The 22,751-nt window shown below is 45.5% G+C and overlaps 1 protein-coding gene and 1 long non-coding RNA gene across 2 annotated transcripts; one reads left to right on the forward strand and one right to left on the reverse strand.

The window, feature by feature from the left end:
- Window positions 1-208: 208 nt before the first annotated feature.
- On the reverse strand, window positions 209-15,043 carry DDX3X (DEAD-box helicase 3 X-linked). The gene is made up of 17 exons (XM_064407312.1): window positions 14,869-15,043; window positions 12,800-12,857; window positions 11,800-11,850; window positions 7,043-7,166; window positions 5,728-5,871; window positions 5,544-5,643; window positions 4,876-5,011; window positions 4,436-4,521; window positions 3,730-3,828; window positions 3,494-3,654; window positions 3,171-3,315; window positions 2,900-3,044; window positions 2,399-2,580; window positions 2,191-2,308; window positions 1,615-1,771; window positions 726-853; window positions 209-471 (listed from the first exon to the last, which is right to left on the reverse strand). Exons 1-17 carry the CDS (start codon window positions 14,911-14,913, stop codon window positions 389-391), a joined length of 1,962 nt encoding a protein of 653 aa, XP_064263382.1. The 5' UTR covers window positions 14,914-15,043; the 3' UTR covers window positions 209-388.
- A 4,101-nt stretch (window positions 15,044-19,144) lies between these two features.
- Window positions 19,145-19,641, forward strand: LOC135293308 (uncharacterized). The gene is made up of 2 exons (XR_010355397.1): window positions 19,145-19,275; window positions 19,443-19,641. It is a non-coding gene; the product is annotated as an uncharacterized LOC135293308 (long non-coding RNA).
- The last annotated feature ends 3,110 nt before the right edge of the window (window positions 19,642-22,751 follow it).

The following is a 22,751-nucleotide window of genomic DNA, read 5'->3' on the forward strand; positions in this document are numbered from 1 at the left end:
TTTTATTTTGTCAAAACAATTGATATCTTGAGCATTACTGAGCCAACAGGACATCAAAATAAAAGTTGTCTAAAGTTAAAGGCACAGTACATTAACAAACAAATGATCCTCAGTCACAAAATTATAAATGCAGTTTCTGGGTGGGGATGGGTGGGAGGGGAGTTAATCCTGACTACAGCAATAAGAGTCTTCAAAACCACCTTCGAGATAGGGCTACTTGTTCCTTTATTTCCATCTTGTGACCTTGAGCTCCCTTAAAAAAAATTTCAGTGGAGAATCACAGCTGGTAATGTACTGCGAGTTCTTGAAGCTACACAAGGTATAGTCTGGCTAAGTTACATGTGGTTTCCATATTAGCTTGTTTGGTGGGGTATCTGCTGCAAGCAGATCAGTTGCCCCACCAGTCCACCCCCTGGGAGTTATAGTTTCCTCCATATCCATCACTGTTGTAGAAGCCTCCATAACCACCACCTATGAAAGGCAAGAGAAAGTGATGCTTAATTAACTCTAAAGATTTGCACCTTCACAACAACAAAACAACCCAGGTATCTGCTGTCCATTAAAGAACCCCACCCTGCAGCACTGTCAAATGCACAACACCAAACTGGCCTAGATCCGAGCAGGACGCCGACACTGCACGACAAGCTCCAGATGCTCCCTTATTCCAACACTACACCCAGTTTTACCCCAGCAAACACCCTGAGTGCAGCTGCCCAGCCCCTCACCTCCGAAGCCCCTGCTGCCGCTCCCGCCGCTGCGGCTGCTGGTTGACCGGCTGCTGCTGGAGCTGCTGCTGCCGAAGCCGCTGCTCGTCCGGTAGTCCCTGGCTCCGAAGCCTCCGCTGAACCGACTGCTGCACAGGGCAAGAGACAGACACTCGAGTCAAACGGGGGGCATTATGAGCACTGCACACACTGAGATTGATGTGCCCTGACTGGGTACCAACCACAGCAGAGCAACAGCCACTGCTGAGGTGAGCACACGGAACAAGCATCCCAAGGCTACTTGAGTAGTGACATAAGTGACGCATTTATGACTCTCTCTCATGATGTACACCGTGAGTATTTTACAAGCATACTGCAAAATGGAAAACAAAATACTCACACCAAACCAAATGTGGTTGGATCATGTTAACTACACTAAGTGTTCTCTCATCCTACCCCTGTAAGCCAGTAAACAAAGGTTTGTAATGCAGCGTTTCAGGTCTCCACAGCAAAACTATTTTACAAGTGGCCTCACACCTTCATTCTCTTCTCTCTCCTTGTTTTGTCAGGAGGCACTGCATTACCTTCTCCTAACATCACAACAGCTGCTTAAGGTACATCTCTGGCACAGGGAGGAATGCATTTCTGTGTTTTATAGCTACTTTTACAATTCTAAAATGTTTTTTGATAACATCATTCAGCTGTATCTAGCTGCTCACTTAAGAGGAAAGGGGTTTTATGTGTTAACTGCCTAATGAATAGAACCAGACAGACCCTGTCACCTTTGCACACACCAAGCTCAGCTTATACTGCACTTATCCTCTAAGTGTATTTTCAGACTGAGAACCAATAACAGAACTATCTCTTAACAGACTGAATATACACCTCTAGCCAAAGCTGTGCCTCTTACCTCTTAGATCTCCCACGGCTGCCTCCTCCTTTGTGATGCTGCTCATAGGCCATGTTCTCCAGCCAAGATGGTACCTCTTGCTTAGCCTCCACAAGGAGATCAAGCAAGTCCTTTGTAATGTTTATGTTCCTCTCATTGAAGAATGAAGTGGCAAGACCTGAAGGAGATACTCAGTTTTGGCTACACACAATGCAAGTACACCAAAGCACTTAAACCCATTCCACATTCCAGTTCCCTACAGCCAAGCCTGAAAACACTAGAATTACTTAAAGAGAAAGCTGTTTGTGACCATTACTCCACCACAGCTAGTCACAAAATCATGTTTACTGACAGACACAGCAGACACCAGGCTTACATGTAGTAAGAGAGTCTTTTGATGGCACTAAGAACATCACCCAAAGGAACTGGTAAACTTTCCAGAGTGGCTACACAGCAGCGAGCAGCTTTTGGTCACAGAAGGCAGCTCACAGGCTTCTCTCAAGTACTTATTTGAAATTTATTACTCAGTCTGTATGACTGCACCTTAGGTATGAAGTAGGTATGAGTGCTGTTTGTAAAAACCCCAGGGATACTCACCAAGGTTTCCTACACGGCCTGTACGGCCAATACGATGTACGTACTCCTCAATGTCACTGGGCAGGTCGAAGTTTATGACATGCTTTACATTTGAGATATCCAGTCCTCTTGCTGCTACCTAGTGGTTAAATAATCCAATCAAATCTCAGTAGGACTCCATAGGCCAAGAAATAGGGCCACATGCTCAAGTTTTACAGGTTTCACTTACTGCTGTGGCAACAAGAATGGGGCTCTTGCCAGAGCGGAACTGGTGCAGCGCTTCCTCTCTGTCCCTCTGGGAGCGATCTCCGTGGATACTTGTACAGGCATAGCCTTCGTGGTACAGGAAGTCCTCTAGAGCATCTGCCCCCTTTTTAGTTTCCACGAACACCAGAGTCAACGAATCTTTACCTAAAAAAAAATTAAAGCCCATGTTAGCAGAAGAAAAGCTGCACAGACAAATATGGGCTCCGTAACCTCCTAACAGGCAGCTTCAATTCTCAGCCCGTTCATTCTAAACTAACATCACTGGGGACTTCCCTCCCCTTTTCTTAGTAACAGACATGCTTACATGAACTTGATACTGGTATTTAACCAGTGCAATACATTCACTGCATGTCAACAAAATACCCTTTCATTCACCTAATCAATAGAAATTCTTATTGCTTGAGTCATTAGATTTGCCTACTCTAAATTTTGCCTCATTTGCTTATCTGCAGCTGTTCTTTACCTGTGGCATTTAGCAGGTCAAGCAGGAACGATCGTTTGTCTGGCTCTTCCACCCATACCACTTTCTGTGTGATGTTCTCAGATGTGGAACCTACTCTGCCAACAGCCAGAAAGATGTATTCATCAAGGAAGTCACGAGCAAGCATCTAAAATGCGGGAGGAAAAAAAAAAAAAAAAAAAATCACAATCAAATCATACTTCTTCCCTGCTTCCAAAGGTGAAATTACTTTGGCCTTAGGAGCTTTTCAAATATTTAAATTCTCTTTAAGTACCTGGATTTCCTTGGGGAAAGTAGCACTGAACATCATGGTGTGACGAACCCCCTTTGGTGGCATAGTATCTTGTTCAACAATTCGACGAATTTGAGGTTCAAACCCCATGTCAAGCATTCTGTCAGCTTCATCAAGGACTAGGTACCTAAACAGCAGTAAAAAAAACATCTTCAGAACATTTTTCTTTAAGCTGTGCTCTGCTGTCTGCACTGGGTTACAAATTCTCAACTAGATGTTTAGACAGTCCAAAAGCTACAATCTGAGGTCCTTAACTCTATCCTGCTTTAAATTATTTGTACATGAACAAGCAACACTTTACTTACTTGCAGAAATCCAGTCCAATCTTTCCTCTCTCCATCATATCAACCAGTCGTCCTGGAGTTGCTACAAGCAAGTGACATCCACGTTCCAAGTCACGGATCTGCTGGCCAATGTCTGCACCACCATATACAACGCAGGGGCGAACTCTGGAGCGGTATGCAAACTGCAAAGCAAAGTAAGTTAGCACCAAGAAAAATTCTACCTGAGCTATGTTATAATAACAAACTGTCAGATATACCTTTCTGGCTTCCTCATAGATCTGCACAGCCAGTTCTCTAGTGGGAGCCAAGACCAGTGAGATTGGGTATTGCTTACGGCGCCCATACCTCCCATTCTCCTGAAGAAAAAAACAACCTTGGCATGAGCATCCAAAACACAAAGGGAGAGAAAAAAGCTACTACAGGCAATATTTAGGGTCACCAAGTTTAAGAAAGACAAAGCATGGCTGAGAGCCAATTTGAGCGCTGTCTCTGAAGACAGCTCTATTACAGTGCCCAAGGTTCAGCTGTGGGTTACTGTGGCAACAGCTGCACAATCCTGGTCTCTACCCCAAGCACTGCCATCCCAAACTTCAGCAGCAGAGAAGTAACTGCCACAGTTACTTCCTATTCTGAAATTACTATGACACAGATGTGAGACCAAGTACCTTTTCTAGCAAGGAAGTGTCTTTTAAACTTCTGCAACCACAAAACCATTCATTTTAAAAAAAACCGGACAAATATGCATCCAATTCCTCTGGTAGGAAAAAATGTAAACCATAACCTAGATTTTTTTAAGGGAAACAACTAAAGTCCTCCAGAAGTTGAGATGCTTGGCTATCATACCAAAATGATGACATTTAAGACCTATTAAGCTATTGGGTCCAGCTCATGGGGGGAGGGAAAAAACCCCAAACCTATGACATTGGTCATCACTTTCCCAGGACTGGCTATTTGAGTACTTGCCTTCATTGCTCTCAAGGCATCACCAGGGCCATCTGCATATATCTGGCTCAGTATTGGTAGAAGAAATGCAGCTGTTTTCCCAGACCCTAGAAGAATACAAACCAGTATTAATTAAGAGTTACTATGAACTACAGCACTAACCCTGTATCAGTAGCACATTCCCAGCAACATCTGCATTGGACTATGGCTATTACTTGTGGCACTGGAGCACCCTCAGCAGCCCAAAACCCTGAAGTGAATGTGGTTTAAGACATGAACATGTCTCAGGACAAACAAGTAAATCTAGTGAAGTCACATCTAAAGCAGATGCAAGACTAAAACTAAAATTAGCTTCCAACACACAACTATTTCTACGCTGCACAGGAGGTTCTACCTCTTACGTGCACTAATACAGGACCCCACTTCTACTGTGACTAAGCAGCAAAGAGTTATTGACTTACCTGTCTGAGCACAGGCCATTAAGTCTCTCTTTTCTTTAATAATAGGTATTGCATGTTTCTGGACTGGAGTAGGACGGGTGTAGCGTGTGAGTTCAATGTTTCCCATGATAATTTCTCCCATGTCAACATCACTGAACTGCAAGATATTTAAAAGGAGTAAGATCAGAATCCTCTCTTCAACCACCATGTAACAGCATTCAGTTTAACAAGTCCTTTATAAGGTACCTCGTTTCAGCCCCTCATATAGAAATTGCCTATAGAGTCACACAGATACTTAGTCCAGTTTTCTAAGCAGTTCTTAAAAAGCCAGCCAAGCCTGAATTGCAGACTGCACTAACACACGCACTGTGCTTAGCCTAACACTGCCCATTAGCAGCTGCTCCCCAATCAGCACCTCCAAAGCATTTCCACTTCTTTACAGGTCCACTGTTTAAGGATTAATTAGTTAAAAAGTAAGCTATGAGTGTTAACTGAAAAAGCATACACAATTTCTTCCCTGTCTTAGTTCATCATATGCAACCCTCTTCTGCAAAACAGCTTAGCTGTAGGAAGGGAAGACAATGTTTCCTTTCCTCCCTAAACTCCAGACACCAAGACATCAAAGCTACCCATGCGAAATAGCCACTATTAGATATATTAGCAAAACAGACTTTTTAAAAAAAACTTACACTTTCAATATGTGGAGGACAGTTGCTGCCTGTTGCTTCAACAGGAATATCATCATATTTCTCAAAGTTAATGCCAGTATTGCTTCCTGAAAAGAGTTCCCTAAAAACAGAAGAGCAAAGTATTTTTACTTGCTGGAATTATCAAATGACCCTCCCCACGAATCAGCACTATTGCATGACTTACTGTTCTAGGCGTTCACTTGGGGGGAGAGGCTTGGACCAGTCATCCTCATCTGATTTGTCACACCAGCGGCTGTTCCCGCCGCCACGGTCAAATCTGCCGAAGCCGCTGCGGTCGTAGTCCCCGCCTCTGCCACGCTCCTCGTATCTAAACAAGCACCACAATCAGACCACCTTCCCTGGCAACAGGGGGTACTCATGCAGAATCAAAGCCACAACAATTCAGCAGTGTATGCTCTGTGTATTACACACACAACTGTGGAACAATTCAAAATCATCAGGTTATCTACACTTGCTTCTTGACCAACGCACAGGAATTAGTCCCGGCCATCAGACCAGGTCACATTTTTCTGTGTCAGACAGGAGCATTTGCCACGATTTCAGAGCTCAGTTAGCTTTACACAGTGAACTTTGTATCACCAGTTTTATCTGATTAAGCATAACAAATGTAAACAGCCACCTGCTAGTGGAGCTGCAATCAAAGTTGCTCAGTCTTTGCCATTTCTTTGTAGGGAGCTCTGTTTAAAACTCCTAAGCAGCACTATTTTGTATTCCCCCCACCCTTTCCTCTGCCTCATTCTACACAGGTTTCCCACGTCCAGACAAAACCCTCCAGGGCTGCAATTTTCTCCTTTCTTCCCCCACCGCACATGTGACCAAATACCTCCAATATGTCATATAATTATTTCATAAAGAGGGAGCTCACCTGTATTACTGACTTGGAAAGAAGGTGGAAGAAGTCCTTACCTCAACTGTTTAGTTTTTGGCCTGGTAAATCATGTTTGAGAAAAGTCTGGATACAGGACTAGGTCAGCTTTACTAAGTAGTCGGTAAAGGTCACTCTCACCACACTTGTGCATACAACGCATGATGTGTGTAAGACTGCTCAAGTAAGGCAGAGAACCTGCAAGAGTCTCACCCAGTTTTATTAACTACACTTTTTAAACAAGAAAAAAATATTGAAAAAAAAAATAATCCATAGTGATGTATTGTGTATGCTCCCAACAGCTCTTCACGGTTCTCCTGGAAGTAGCCACCCACCTAGCACTTCTCTGGTGAATGCTGAAGTCAGCCAGGCACTACAGCTGCAGTGAGTAGCTGGTGGTAGACTACAGGGCACATTTTTCAACATGCAAGTTGCCCATCCTTGAAATCATGTAGCTTTAAAGGCAAGGTTCTCTCCCTCTCTCCTCCCCTCCCAGGCTCCTCCTACCTCATGCTGCTCACACCTGGAACCCTAATTTTAACATCAAGATCACAAGTGCAGTGCTAGAGCTGAGCAGACTTCATGTGCACCACGCAGACAAACAGGTACTTGCCTCCCTCCTCTGGATCCGGTCCCGCGGTCGAAGAAGCTGGATTTGGCGTCGCGGTCGGAGCGCGCACCGAAGCTGCTGTAGGCATCCTTGTCCCGTCTGGAGCTCCAGCCACCGCTATCGAAACCTAGCAGAGAAAGGCACTTCAGCCAAACATTGCACAGTCCAGGCTTTTACAAAAAAAAAAACACTTCTGTCCAGGAAGTCTTCACTGATGCTGCTGAATTCCTTCACAAAGGGAAGACACATGAATGTTAAGACTTGCTCAGAGACTGAGCATTTCTCACCACCCATCAGAACTGAGATTCCTCCCCGCATGTGCAAGCACGTTGGGTTTTTTTAAAAAACATGCACTTGCCTTAATACAAGTATTTCAGTTGCCTACCCTGGAAAGACAGGCAGTAGAAAAAACTTTTAAGATGCTAAGTCTTGTCAAGCCTCATGTACGTCATCTCTCCAACACAAATCCTTGGCTACACATTTAATTTTTAGAGGTTAACCAAGGCCTCTCAGATCAATAAATGGTATCAGAAATCCAAACAGAGATTAGAATGTTTTATCATACTACAAGTACACAAAGCAATGTGATCTGCACAGACTGTAACTAACAGCACCATACTCAGAGAAGGTGTATGTAGCTCTTCACAACAAATCAACCACACTGTATTTTTCCACAGCACTTTCACCTTTGCCCACAGTTGGTGCCTACTAACATATGTTAACTCAAAAGAATACAAAGTACCTCAGCTCACCAATACCAAAGTAAAAAACCTCACTTTTATTCTGCTACCAGAACCTGTAAAGTAGCAAAAATGTGAAGCTTTAAACACTGCTCTGGTACTGGACTAAAACTGTAAATTCTCTTTCAGAGGTCCAACCTCCCCAACTTTGTGTAACATATTCAATCTCAGCTATGGGATTCCAGCAGAGAATAAGTTAAATAACAGAACAGACAAACAAATGTCACTCTTGTGAGCATGCTTTGCCAGCTCCGCAGCACAAAACCAGTCCAGACCTATTCATGAGACAACAACAGCAACCACAGAACAAATTCATTCCAAAGAAAGGGGCAGTTCTAGGCCCAGTCTCTCTGAAAAGGTTTTGCTACCAGAATTACCCTACCTTTTTCCATGCTCTCTAAAGAGTGTCATTCACCTTGCCTCTCTGTTTTTTAATTAAGAATTCTAGTACCCAGAATCCAGAAATGTACTGGTCACAAGGGAACTTTAAAAACTGTAGTAACTGTAACTCTTTTGTCTGGCTAACTGAAACAGACAGCAATAATAATCCATCCATGAAGTTTTAGCACACAAGATCATGGAATGCACTTCAAGACCTCCAAAGTGCTTTAAGAAGCAGTATTAGTCCTTCAAGATATTAACTTCAGGGAAGTTATTTTGGCTTGTTTAAAGGATAGCTAAATACAGATTTTGTTATGAGTAACTTTCAGGCCACTACAACTGTTTGGATACATCATCCTGCCAAGGGATCTAACAGCAGTGGTACTTCACGGATACAGATGTAGTTTCTTAACAGTAAAAAAACTCAACTGACACTTTATTTCACATCTTCTACCAAGCCTGAGAAGCCCAAAGGTCAAAATTTTATACTCCAAATAGCACACCTCATTCACCTAGCTCATTACAGCAGGTGAATAACTCATTTCTGAAGCTGGTGCCTTGACTAATTTTAAGGTAGTACAGCAACTTCTACACCAAAGACAGGTGTGCACATCCTGTTTCACCAATTCCAGGCCTTCCAGTCTGGCATTCCTACTCTGACTTTATTTGTGGATCAGCACAGAACCAGGCCATACAAGTCAATTCTAAGTAAATGACAGCTATAATAGTCAGAATTTCAGACATCAAATGGCAAATTAAAGCTGGAATGAATCCCCTGAAAAAACCCGTAACAAACCAGAGATCAACTTCTCTGAAGAGAATGACTACAATGCTGTGCAAAGACCACCAGAAAATTCCTTAAAATGTCAATGCATTTGGGTTTTTTAAGTAAAAATCTGTAGGGATTCCATCCAGCACATCTTTCTCAGGGCAGAGGTAGGAACTCACTAAATGAATCAACTTCCAGAGCAGCTCTGTACTCCTTGCACCTATGAACAGCATTACAGATGTCAATGCCTCTCCCTCAACCAGCATTTCAATTCACATTTTGTAACACTAACACTGATCACTGCCAGCTCACTTGAAAACCTGCAACATACAATTGCAATGATCGTGGTTTTTTTAAAGATGGGGGAAATAGAATGATAGATTACTTAAAGAAGGATAAGACCTTTAAGATAAGTTCTTAACATTTACCTTTTGATTTACTATAGATCAGATTACAGTTTAAATATCCAGAAGCTGCTTCCAGGAAGTTTGAGAAGAAACTTACAGGACAACAACCTTTAGTATTACCAAGTGAGCTCACAGAAGCAAGACACTTCAGGGCAGGCAGCTCTGCATACTGAGCTCCCACAGCTGAGAAACTGAACGGCCATTAAGTAACCTAAGAACATTACTTTTATGCAGGCTGTTATTTCCTGCAGTTCTGTACTGCCCTACTCCCCACTTACAAAGCTCATAGATTAGTATTAGTGGGACAGATCTGCAGCTAAATGGAAGGGGTTTTTTTCCAATCAGGTTAGCACATTTGTATGGCTGCCTCAAGAGTTTGTTGTGTGGTTAAACACTAACTTGCAAGGCTGCTGCCTCATGTCTAAGCTTTGAAAAATCTGTCATTAAAAATTCCAAGGAGCAGCCAAAATTCAGAAGTTCCAACACAGCTGAAGAAAGCACTGAGCTATGTAAACAGAAGCAAACACTAACGGAAGTACAAATGTAGAACAGACTTCCAAATCATTCTACAAGATAGCTCAGCTTTACAAGCCCAAACTCATGATGCTTCCAACAGGGTGCTGAACTGCAACTTTTCTATTCAGCAATTATGAACCTTGTCACAGGGAACCAGGAAAATGCCAGTGGTATGGCACTCAGCCAAGTTCAAAGGCAATTTTTGAACATTAGGTTTACCAAGGGATGTTGGCAGCCAAAGTTCTATTAACTGGACAAGCCACAGGTCAGGTTATGGTCTCATGTCCTATTTACCTTTTTGCAAGGTGAAGTTGAAATCCCCAGAAAAGCCTCATGTAATCACACCCACACTGCCATGTCTGAACTCTGGTCTTGTACACAAGAAAGTACAATGCCAGACCATAATAGGCCATGGTAGAACTCAAGGTTACTGCACCTTTTACCCACTAAACTTAGGTACTAAACATCATACAAGAAATCTATGAACAGCAAATATTCACAACCACCTTAAAGGTGCTCCCTGCTTTTGAGAAACCTGCATGTTCCTCAGATCTGGCAAGTCAGTTTCTTGCAAGACTACTCGTATTTGAGGTCAGTGTGACAGGGAACAAGAGCACTGAGCTGGCTGCCAACCAGTCCTTCTCCTTTTCCTACAACATTCAGTTCTGGTAACACGCTGTTCATCACTTGGAGCTTCAGGCCATGCTTCTTTCACATAACAAAAAACCTCCAAACTAAACAAAAGAAAAAACTCAAGCAAACAAATTAACAACCCCAGAAAAACAGAAAACAAAACAGAAAAAAAAAACCAACAACAGGAAAAAAAAGAAAAAAAAACAACAACACACAAAAAAAAACCCCACACACAGAAAAAAAAAAAAACAAACACCCAGAAAACCCACTAGTAGCTTGGACATACACAAAGGCAAGACAAAAATAGACTGATCTTTCTTCAAATGGTTTAAGGCTAGAATGAAGCATTTTTCATCTAGTCAGAGTTAAAGTGATAGCTCCAAAAGCTCTGTGAGATATATTATTATTTAAGTATTGCCCTCCCACCCACTCATAATGGAAGCCATCCTCTTGCAGTATTGAAAAGAATCTGTGAAAGTTTACAGCTTTAGAAACAGATGACATCAAGTCCTCCCATGCCACAAAACCTCAATTCTTGAGGTTGTAGCACTGCGGGAAGTGTTTTAGCTGCTGCATTCTGGTGTATTTCAATAGGTGTTAGAGGAAATGTTTGTCTCACACCCACCCAAGTCACCAGACATGACAACACATGCTGCAGCACCAGCCCCCCTTGGGATCTTACACAAAAAGGTCATGATTTACTTCACTGAAGTGTTCCAAGAAATTTTTCTTCTGTATTATGTTCTGTTTAGAGATTCACACAGAGATGGAAGCATAAACCCCTATGTAAACATGTGACCAAAACAGGTCATGTACTTCTTGTTTGCTTCATCAACAGCCTGCATTTCCTTCTGCAAGTGCTCCCAGGGGCTTCCATAAAAAAATGCAGGAAGCTGAGTAAGGACAACACCTCTTTGCGTAAAGAGATGCACTTACAAAGTGAAACTGCTGTTTGTTCATAATAAACAACTGATTGCTTTAAGCTCCACAACACAGTCACTAGCAGAAAAACTCCACTCAGACAACACTCAAGATCAAACAGCAAGTTAGGATGAGAGACTCCATCTGGCTCCAGTCACAGCTAATTGTTACACAGACCCAGAAGGTGTTTTGTCAGCCAGATACTGAACTTGAGCTGAGCATGTAAGCTGGTGAAGGATCGAGAAGAACACACAAAAAGGAGAAGATGAAGTTGCCATGTTTTGCAGTCCAGCAGTCTGTGCAATTGCCTTCAGCAGCACTGTCAGAACCTCTACAGCCTGCTCCTCCAGAGGCAAGAGCCAGGTAAGTGTTGCCAGTGTTTCTGATACATACCCTGTTTTGAAGCTTCCCTGTTCCGCAAGTGAGGAGGAATGTATCGGCCTTCTAAAGGACAAAAGAAAGGCAGTGTTACAGGCCGTGGTGTCAGCACATCTTGAAATGCTCATCTTGTCAACAACAGCTTCTGCCTTTAAGGCCTCTTGCAGCATTTTAAACAGGAATCCTTGAATACAGCACTTGGTAGCATGCTCCCAGTTGAAGTTTAAAGCTCCTGCACACCCATTTAGGCAGCTGGTTTAAGGCACAGGTGTCCTGTGTTCCTCTAACCCAATCACACTCCCATTTATGGGTGTTACAGTGTCTACTACAAAACCTGTCTTCCTAGAACCCGTTAAGGCTTAAGCTGCTGCCAGATACTTGAGCAGCTCAAGATATTTACTGTGACATTCAAGTACTGGCACTCACAGTATTTTTCCTTCCCTTTAAATTCACCCATCCCCTCCAGTCAGCTCAGATCAGAGCAGAAGCCACAACAAACTGCCTCTGAACGGCATTCTTCATTTACAATCCAGAAACATCTGTCTGCTAAAGCAACATGAATGAGAAAATATCAGCTACAAGCTGAATGTGAATTCCTGGAAGATTCTCCCCTCTTAACATACTTAAGCCTTGAATATCAATATCACTTTCTATTCAGTGAACTGAGATGAGCAGAGCTGACATTCCTACTCTACCTGGTATTTTAAGAAAACAAATCACCACATTACTACAGTCAGTGGCCTCAGATGAGAGGCAACTGAAAATCTGGGACAGAACTGGAACACCGAGTTCTCTCAGGCTAATTAAGTGCTTCAGAAATGTGCACACATACTGTACCACTACAAAATTAAGTGGTTCTATCTAAAACACAGTGTTTTCAAAGCAAGCTTAACTGGCAACCTCCTATTTCCTCATCAGCCTCTGTAAACTTTGGCTTTAGAAACTGCTTTTCACAGCTGCAAGCCCCCAATTTCTAAAAGTGTGTTTGTAAGCTTGAGAATTTGCATGTACTTACTGCTTGTAGAGCTTCCTTCACTCTGAGAGTCTGAGGAATTCAAGTCTAGACCAGAAAACTAGAAGAAATAAGACAAGTATCAACATGTTTTACCATGACTTTATGCAAAGATACAAACAAACCTTTTAATTTATCAGGAACAAGCTACTGCAAATTTTTTTTATACTGCACCAAATTAGGTTTCCTATTATTACTCAGGCTGTGCCATCTTTAATGTTTTTATACCCACCAATAAACAGACACCCACACAGGCAGCAAGGCCAGCAGAGCACCTCACACCCACCAAATCACTACCACAGACTTCTGCTCCACACTACCTGCAGGCTAAAGAGCCGTTTTCAATAAACTGAATTTCAGTCTATTTTAGTCAAATACATTTGAATTTGGGTCATTTACAATTTTTTTTTTTTTGCTACAGAAACTTCAGTGCAAGTAATGCCAATTTAATTGGGCACTTTACTTGTAGAGACTCAAGGTATTTTTAGCTGCTTAAACACTATTAAGACATTACAGTCTTCAGGCTTGAGGCAACTACTGCTCCCAAAACATTAGGTGATGTCTGCCGACATCTTCAGCAAACACAATTTTCTGGGTTGTTTTCCCAAAAAAACCCAGTAGCCTTTATAGCCTTCAATCTAACAGTAAAGTTTTTAAAGACGTTCAGCTCACGCAGCGCTGGTGTGCCACTCAGAGGTGTTAAGTCAAACACAATACGGACTCATTTCAGCAGAAAGCAGTGGGAAACCGATAAAGCTTAAGAACCAAATTATCAGTTGTTTGCCTGCATGGCAGGGATTAAAAACGTGCATCAGAAAAATAAGGCATGTTTAAAGACAAATTTTGTATTGCGAGGAAGTATTTTTCAACATGAGCTGAATTAATCCAAAAGACTCCAGTGCTTTGTGCTTTCTAGCGCTCAGCTGCATGAGCTGCCGCCGAAAGACATTAAATTATCTAAGAATCGGCTGACATCGTAACATCCTCACTTAAAAGGTCATCTTTCTAGCTGATCGAAGCATCAACGCAGGATTGAGTGGTTCTTATTTTTAACAGCATTTAAAAGGCTCTCTACTGGCCCAAGGCGGCTCTCCGCAATCAGCAAGAAGCGCCGGATGAATCCCCTCGCGCGGGACGCCGCGGCGGGGCCAGCAGCTGGCGGGCGCTGCCTCGGTGGCGCAGCCCCGGCGCCATCTCAGTGCGGCACTGCGGGCTGGCCCCGGCGCAGCGGGAGCGGCGGGTCCGGCTGCCGGCGCCCGTCACGTGTGGCGCGGGGGGGCCGCGGGCAGGGAAGCATCGCCTCCGTGACCTACTTCGCTGCCCGGCCACGCTCCGGGGCTCTGCCTGCCCCTGCCGCCTTCCCCCCGGGTTAGATAACCATCGATGCCGCGCAGCGCGGGGGAATGGAGGGATGGAAAGGAAGTAATAAAAAAACGGTGCGGACGCAACACGACTCCAGGCCCAACTGCGTCACCGGGGCCCGGCAGCACCGGAGCGCGAACAAAGGCGGCCGCCAGCGCCGCCTCCCCGGGGAAGGGGCGTCACACAAAGCGCCGCGTCGTGTGTGTGTCCCCCCTTCCCCCGCCCCGCACAATGGCGCCCATTGACCGCCCCTTCCTCCTCCTCCTCCTCCTCCCCCCGCCGCAGTTCCCGCCGCGGCCGCCGGGGGCCGCTGCCGCTCCCGGCGCTCCCACACAAAGCGGGTCCGAGCACGGCGCGGGGGCCACGGGGCCCAAGCGGGACCGGGGCCGGGCCGGGCGGCGCCGGCGGCCCCGCACCCCCGCAACGCCGCCCGGGCCGCGGGGACAACGCACCCCCGAAGGGGGGGCCCGGCGCGGCGCGGGGCCGCCGCACGGCGTTAACTGCGCAACGACCGAGTGCGCCACAACAGGCCGCGTAGCGGGGGAGGCGGGGGTTACCGCGGGGTGAACTGCGACACGGCCGCCGGGAGGCGAGCAGCGGAGCCCCGCGCGAAGGCTCCCGACCGCCCCTGCCGCCCTCCCTGCCCCGAGCGCCTCCGCCGCGCGCTTCCTCCGGGTAACGGAGCGGCCTTTCCGCTTCTCGTCCCTCACCTGCTGGTCTAGACTGAGGGCATTTTCCACCGCCACATGACTCATAACGAGAGATCGGTCTCGGGCTCGTCCCGCTCCGCCTCGAGAAATGGGGATCCGCTGGGCCGGGAGGTCGCTGCCGTGGGTGTCACTGGTTCCGCCACGAATCGCTGCCCTGACTGAGCCCCCCCCGCCGCGGGCCCGGCCTTTATATAGGCCCCGCCCCCCGCGCGCCCGGCCGCGCGCGCTGACCTCAGCGCGCACGACGACCGCCCCCCCCACCCCCGCCCTCTCTTCCCGGCGCTATCGCGAGAACTCCGCGCAGCCCAGAGGCCGGTGAGGGACGCGCTCCCGGAGGTGTCGCGAGACTTCGGGGCGCCGGGCCCGCGCGGGGTCTCCGGCGGTACCGCGAGGTTTCCCCTCCCCCCTCTCCCGCCCGGCCCTGCTCGGGAGGAAAGCGGCGGCGAATTCTCGCGAGATCACAAGACTTTCCCCCCCCCACCCCAATACACAGCCCGCGCCGCGCTGTCCTTTTGTTCGCCGCTCTCGCGAGAGCGCACCGCGCGCGCGCGGCCGAGACGCCTGTGGAAGGAGGCGGGCCCCGGGGTCACGTGGGCGGGCGGCGCCGCCATCTTGTCGCTCCCCCCTCAGCGGGCAGTGGCGCAGCGCGTAATGGCGGCGGGGAGGAGGGGCGGCGTGCCCACAGCACTCCGGCCTGCCTCCCTCCCCGCCTGCCCCGACACGGCTCTGACCGTCCCCCGTGCTTGCTGCCCCGCGGGCCGCTCTTCCCAGCACGCTGCTGGTGGGCTCCGTAGTCACTGCGGATCTTCACCAGCTCTGTCTCCAAGCCCCTCAGCCGCCAAACACACTGATGTGCCAAAGGGCTGCCCTGATTTTCCCTGTAGCGTCAGTTTTGGATTTATCTACATCCACAAATAGGCCCCCCTTGGATTCATCAGGACTTTCAGACTAAGCATCAGTCAAATAGTTAACATTGAACCGGTATTAGGGAACAAAACACAAAACAACCCCATTCCCTTCTCTCACAGAATAGTAAAGCCGCTTCCTTGAATTTGGGTCAGTAAAACGTGCTTAGGGGAAGAGGACACGGGGTTTGCTGGCCTTGAGCCACACGCAGCAATTATTCCTCCATTTCCCTCCTGCCTCTCCCGAGGAGAAAACCACAGGGAAGATCCATTCTCCAGAAGGATGATTCACCACGGGATTTGAAAACAAGACAGAACTTTTCCACAGTACTCACACATTAAACAGCCCATCTCTGCCTCGGTTTTTCCTGCCCTTAAAATTGGAGCTCTAGAACCAAAGTCTTCCCGATGCAAAAATTAGGCCATATGAGACAGGATTTAAAAAAGATTTAAGATTTAAACATCCACAAGCAAGTCCTTGAATGAGAAACACATGCTCCTCACAGACAAACCACTCAGTTCTGTGATGCTCTGGTCTTAAACAAAACATTTACCAGTCCTCTGCTTTCACCTTCCATAACACTTCTCCAGCCAGCTACAGCTGCAGAGTTAAAGATTTATGTTTGTATTTCTTCCCCAGGTGCTCCTATTTATATAATCTAGAAGCTCACAGGTTTCTTCATTGAGGCTTCCTGACAGTTAAAAGGAAGAGGTTCCTGTGTTTTTAATAAGCTATTACTGGATGTAGGCCCAAATTTTGTTTCTTTTGAAAGCAGGTTTTAAGTAATACTTTTAATTCCTTTTCTTCTTACAACTTTGCAGACAATTCTAAATTCTAAACAATTCTGCAGTTCCCTTTGCATCCCTGCAAGGTCTGCAGTGTTTTACAAACAAGGGCATTCTTCATGATGATTCATATGCACCAGAAAATGAAAATTAAATGAAAAGTAGTTTATCCTTTGCTGTTTTAGAGGTATCGCAGCAATTTAAACCCTGATCCTGCAGTCAGGGAAGTCAGTTCTTGGGGAAGTCAGTTTTCCCTCTGAGCTGCCATCTGCACCAGGCAGGACTGTTCTCAGTTTCACTTTTAATTCTCCCACAGCTGACTCAGACACAATTCCCTGGAGGAAGCTGAGCAGCTCATGAGCACTTGAGTCAACACCAGAGTCCTCACGAGCCCTGCTCATGTTAAACTCAGCAAGTTTTTGCCAATGGGCTCAACCACAACTCCTCAAAACCTGACACTGCCGGGCTCTTGGACACTGAGTTCTGAAATCCCAGCAAGTTCCCAAATCTGGCATTCCTTGCCCTGCAGAGCCCCATCTGGCAGGTGTTCTGAAAGGCTCCACTGAACACCCCAAAACAGCCAGGAATGCAGTTTTCTGAGTCCTGAGGAGGTTGTGTGAGGAAGCCAATATCACCCACTGCCAGCAAGCCACGTGTGCTGTGAAATCAGTGTGTTTATGAAGTTATATCTGAGTTTTGGAGTGTTTTACCCAGTGCTGACACACACTGACCTTGTGTACACGAGTTTTCTTATCTGCTTTGAAACTGTCAACAGGTCCTACACTGCTGACCATCTTAACAAGCAGATTTCTCACTGTACACAGCTATGGACCCACTTCTAAGGAAAGGAGGTATTTTACTAGTGGTAAAGCAGCTCAGACATCCAGAGTGTGATAAAAAAATTATCCTACCATGGATGTAATTCTTAAGTCACAGTAGTTAAGACTTGTTTCTTGTTCTACCTATGAGGCTAAGACCTCATACCATATTTTTGTGAGTTTTTCATACTGTAAGAGAGCAGGGTAATCAAAATATAAATTTAATGTTGTTCAGCCACAAATTAGCAAAGGGATTTGGAAACAGTGAATATTTCTCATTAATATCAGAGATCTGTCTTTAGCAGCATAATTTCCACATGTTCCATCTGATCAGTTCCCAAATTTCTGTGGACATGTTTTGGCATCAAAAGGCAGAATCTTTTTCAGTGTGTGGGGCCAATGGTTCCTCTCACTGGCATTGCCAGTGGTTACTAAACTGTGCCTGGACAGCATTTGACAGAATTCTTACACAATACTCCCCTACGCTGCAACACTTTGTTCTATCACTGCCTTTGCTGAGTACAGCTCTGTCCTCAATCTTGGCACAAAATGCCTTTAACTCACGTGAGGAATTAAAGAAAATCAAATTAAGAGCTGCTCTGTCCTTTGGCCAGTGTGCTGCCACCCAAGCCTTGCTGGCTCCTCTTCCCTTGTCTCCCCATGTTCCCAGACTGGTGGGTGGAATGCACACAGATTGGAGGGGGCTTAGTGAAGAGCAGATTCATGATTATTCTCCAAAGAGATGCCTGGAGTTTGTTTTCAAGCTTCAAAGAAATTCTCCTCTTGTCCTGAAAAACCACAAAAGATTGTTTATAGAAAGCAGGGGCTCTTAGCTGAAAGGAGAGACAGAATCAGGAAGTTTTATAAGTTATGACTCTAGAGCAGGGGTACACACAAAAGATTTAGTCACTTCAAACATACACTAGTCTTTATCTGAGCCAGCACTCAAGGCTTCTCTCTCTTTTTTTTTTCCTTTCTTTACTGAAGTCCTGTTTTTATTTTCTGTAATGGTTTAGTGACTAGATCAAGTAGTCACAGGCTTCTGTGAGAACTGTGGAAGTACAAGAATAGTTTTGTTCATATTTCTTCTTGTTACGTGAGGATCAGACACAGGGGAAAGTGAGGCCATGAATGTGGACTCAGACTTTTAGGGGATGGAAGAGAGAATGTTTTTTGACTACAATGACAAGGGTTGTTGTCCCGAGTGGAAGAATGAATGGAGAGAATGTGGCAATTCTCTGAACATTGAAAATTTCTGAGTTGGGCTCTATTTTTTCATATCTTGCTAGCTTGGATTTTAAAAACCTTAATCATTTTTATTTCTCTGCATTCAGATTTCTGCATCATCCCCACTGGACTCCAAATTATATTGCCTCCCTCTTTAACTCTCCAAGTCTATGCACTGCTTTTGCCTTCCCAAATGCTGTTTTACACGTTCCAATTAGATTAAGGGCTTGCCTGCACAGGAAAGTTACACTACTTTTAATTTGCAGTTTGCTTTAAAGAAATTACGTTAAACCTGGGCAAAAAGCCACGTGGACTGCCTGATATTCCTCTGCAGGAATACAAATGGCTTATTTCAGGTTAGATCAGGTCAATTAGGAGCAGGAAGAACTTGCAAAGCAGTTAAGTTTTCCTACATCAGAACGAAGAGAGTCCAGCTCCTTCTGCAGATTGCAACCTCCAGATGGGAAGAAAGGCTGGGGGCACGGTCCTGACCTCTGCAGGAGCCACAGTCTGCTGGACAGAGGTAGCACAACACCAGGTGACTGCTGCTGTGGAGCAGCTCTTGCCCACTGCAGCTTTTTTCCCACCAGGACAGCCCAATCCACAGCACTTACAGGACAGAAGTACAGACTGCTGCCTCTGTGCAAGATATTTCCTTCCACTCTGTTCATGTAGGTATTAAAAACTGAGTCCTATGCAAAAAAAAAATCAGTATGATGTTGTTCAATGTAGCAAAGTCATGAGTATCCATCTACTGCCCCTCTTTGAGTGAATGCCTGGAGTTAACTATTGGTTTACAAATAGATTGTGATTTTATGAGTATGCCTTTCTCTTGTAGGCAAGCCCAAAGAAGAGAAGGTGAAGACAAAAGAGAGACTCATAGCAGCAAGGAGAAAGGAAAGAGGCACCTCAGTAAATCTTGGATTCACATTCTCAGTGTGAACTGGTTTGAACTAGTAAGCTCATAATTGCCTAAATCAAAACAGGCACCTAGTCAAGATGGCTCCTACATTAATCAGCATCAGTTACACTTTGAAGGAGGCATTAATGTTTCTCATTTCAGTTTCTGTAAGCCTTTTCTAATTACCATTTCTAAATACCAAGTGCAACTTCTGTGTTATGTGACATAAATGTAACATTAGAGTCTTCTTTGAAAGCCCTTCAGAGCCTCACTGACCAGGTACCACTTGGCAGAGCTCTCCCCTCTGGTGTGAGGGGTTTGACTTCAGCTGCCAGCTGTGAGCACCTGGCAAGGTCTGACCTTTGCACATGGTGGTTGTGCAGTGTGGTGCAGCTGCCAGGAGTGTTTGGGTTGAGAGAGTGGCCTCAGCCATCTGCGGAATGTCCAGTGTTGCTCCTTATTAAGTGAGAGGGTGACTCTGACAGTTCAGAAATGCCTGTGGGATTGTCAGGGTCCTGAGGACACCCCCAACTCCCCACAGCCCTGCCAGGAACTGAAAGGACAAACCATGAAGCCCATGGAGCAAAGCCAACACTGGTCTTTGGGAGAAAGGGGAAAAAAGGTCCCTCTTCCTATTTTCCTCGCTGTTGCTGCAGTGTTGGTTCTGTCATTTGGCAGGAGAAGAATCAGCAGCAAGGGAACAGGGGTGGTGTAGGGACTTGTAATACAAAGGTTGGTGGCTTGAGTTAATGTCACCAGGTTAGCAGGTCATGAAGAGCACAGGGCATCGACCTGCTGTCTCTCAGGGCATTCAGATGTGGAAAAAACGTGATTAGTCCTGACCACTGCCAGAGCTGAGACAGGTGGAGATACTGACAGTTCCGTAGCTGTCAGCTGTGCACAAACCCTGTGCATGGTCACCAGTCCAAGAATAACCCAGGACTTCAGAGCTGGCATCCCTTGTGTTCTCTATGGCATCACACAGATCCTGGATCCATTACCTGGGCACAAACTTCATATTGCCTGGATTTTTGGTTGAATGGCTTAAACATCCTGGCCTGGTGCCTGGTGGTTGCTCTTGTGAGTATGAGAATAGGAATGTGGCTGAGTGAAACTCTTTTTTTTCTGGTTTTATTTTAAATTAAATAACTTTCTTGCCCTTCCCCCCTCATGCCCACCTCTCCTAATGTTTTCTACCTTGTTTATGCCATGTTGGAGTAGTATTTCCTATAGAGGAACAAGGAGTAGTAAAGAGGAACACCCAGAAGCATAATCTTTCAGATGGCAGCAGAAAAAGAATCTGCCATCTGAAAGGCAGTTTTTATTTTAAAATTTACTGTCAAGAGAAAAGTCTCTCTTTTTCTGGATGGATCTTCAAAGGCCACCCTGTTCCTCTTGCTGGCTTTGGTCAGCAGTGCAGGTCACACCGCTGGAACTCTGGCCCACTCCCTTGTAAGAGGCTTAGCTCAGGCTTCAATTGCATATTGCAGCCTTTCCACTTAAATAATTAAAGATAAAGGGTTTTGGAGACATCTAGTCCATCACACTGCCTTAAGACTAAATATATCCATCCACTCTGGGTGGATGCTCATCAGACTGGATCTCCAGAATACCAACTGCATCCCCAGACTGGGGGAGGGCTCCCAACCCTGGCTGGCTTCTCCTAAGGGGCAGGGCCCCAGGATGCTGCCACATCACCACAGCCACTGCTCCCCAGCTGTGAGGAAGGAACCCCTGCTTCATGCTGAGACTGAAAAGCTGCTTAGTGAGCCAAGGGCCCCCAGCTCCTTTCAGACACCCACGGACACGGTGGAGCTGTAACCCTCCCACCCCTTTCCAAGGCAGGCAGCTCAGTGCCTGCAGTGAGGTAGGAGCTGCTGCTGCCTCTCTGTGAGACAGCAGCTCCCAGTGGCTTCCCTGTTCTCTAAAGGATGGAAAAATGCTGCTCTTCAGCTGTGAGGAGTGGCTGCACAGCTTGTTGTATGTCACCTCACTGCAGGGTAACTTGAGTCTCCATAGCAAACAGGAAGAATAGTTTATTTCCTTCCTCTTTGCAGTTGCTTTTTATGTATTTGTGTGCTGCTATTTTGCCCCTCTTCAAACTTTGCTTCTTGAGACTGAATTGTTTTTCCTTGTGCCTTACAGTTTATGTCTTCTGAACCTCTTGTAGGGCAGCAGTTTAGCATTTAAATGAATGTAGTGTTTATGAAATGAGCTGGACTGACAGGTATGGAAATGGAGACTTATGTCTTCACAGATTAGATGCCACAGTGGTAGGAGGAGTGAGAACTCCATGCCTACCTTGTGATCTGGAAGAACTCTAGAGGCAAGAATAGGATGTAATGATGAAATCCATCCAAGTGGTTCAGGTTTCCTCTTTAATCAGTAGCCTCTAGGCTGTTTCAGCCTGCTAGCATTCATTTGTGCCACATGTGGTGGTGGCTCTGTGATATGGACAAACCATTGCACGGCAAGGAGCTGTGTTAACCAACTCATCTCACATAAACTACCAGCCTTGTTGGGGCAGAGCATGCAGGCAGGGTTCATCTCTGGCCACAGAAAGGCTCCACAGCCAAGCCAGTCACCTGCAGCCCCTGATACAGCCACAGCAGGAAAAAGACACTGAGGTCATGAATCATCTCATCCTAAGGTAGATATTTAAAATAGATCAGATAAGACATACCTTTAAATTGCCTACAGGGCAACAGGCTCAGATGTATTGGTAGACACAGCAGACGTCTAAAATTAGGTGAGCTGAGTCTCTCTCACCTGTGGAGTCAAACCAGTGACACCCAGGTCAAAAGCTCCACTTCCCATGGTGAACCTTCAGAGCACATCTTCTGCCTTTCTGCACTTACAGCCTCCTCCAAACAACCAACTGAGAGAATTACGGGGGTCTTCCACCAAATGGCTAAATATTTTCACTGATTTTCAGAAACAAAATTTATTACATTCTTCTTTTTTAGTTTACTGTGTAAATAGTCATTTTCTAGAAGAAGAATAGTTGCTTTTTGACTTCTGCTCATGAAAAGCAAATGCTTGGATTAGGAAGCACAGATATTCATCATGGCTGTAATAATGATATTCTGCAGAGGGGAATTTTTATGTTGATTCATCTGATACAGTTGAGCTGTAAAGATTTATCTTACAGATTCTCTGGCAAACAGGAACTTCAAAACAATAGGGTTTTACTCCCACAGCATTTTCTCCCCCTTCTCTCATTTTTGTTCTTTAGCTAATAGTTCA

This window comes from Passer domesticus, chromosome 2 (assembly GCF_036417665.1).
Source record: "Passer domesticus isolate bPasDom1 chromosome 2, bPasDom1.hap1, whole genome shotgun sequence".
Classification (NCBI taxonomy): domain Eukaryota; kingdom Metazoa; phylum Chordata; class Aves; order Passeriformes; family Passeridae; genus Passer; species Passer domesticus.

What these genes read in the sequence shown, in the direction of transcription:
- DDX3X (XM_064407312.1), bottom strand. Translation starts at nt 14,913, where the DNA reads ATGAGTCATGTGGCGGTGGAAAATGCCCTCAGTCTAGACCAGCAG. An exon ending in CAGGGAAGCTTCAAAACAGG is followed by an intron (nt 7,167 to 11,799) that starts GTATGTATCAGA and finishes TTTCTCTGCTAG; the next exon opens with GTTTCGATAGCGGTGGCTGG. An exon ending in CCAAGTGAACGCCTAGAACA is followed by an intron (nt 5,644 to 5,727) that starts GTAAGTCATGCA and finishes TTCTGTTTTTAG; the next exon opens with GGAACTCTTTTCAGGAAGCA.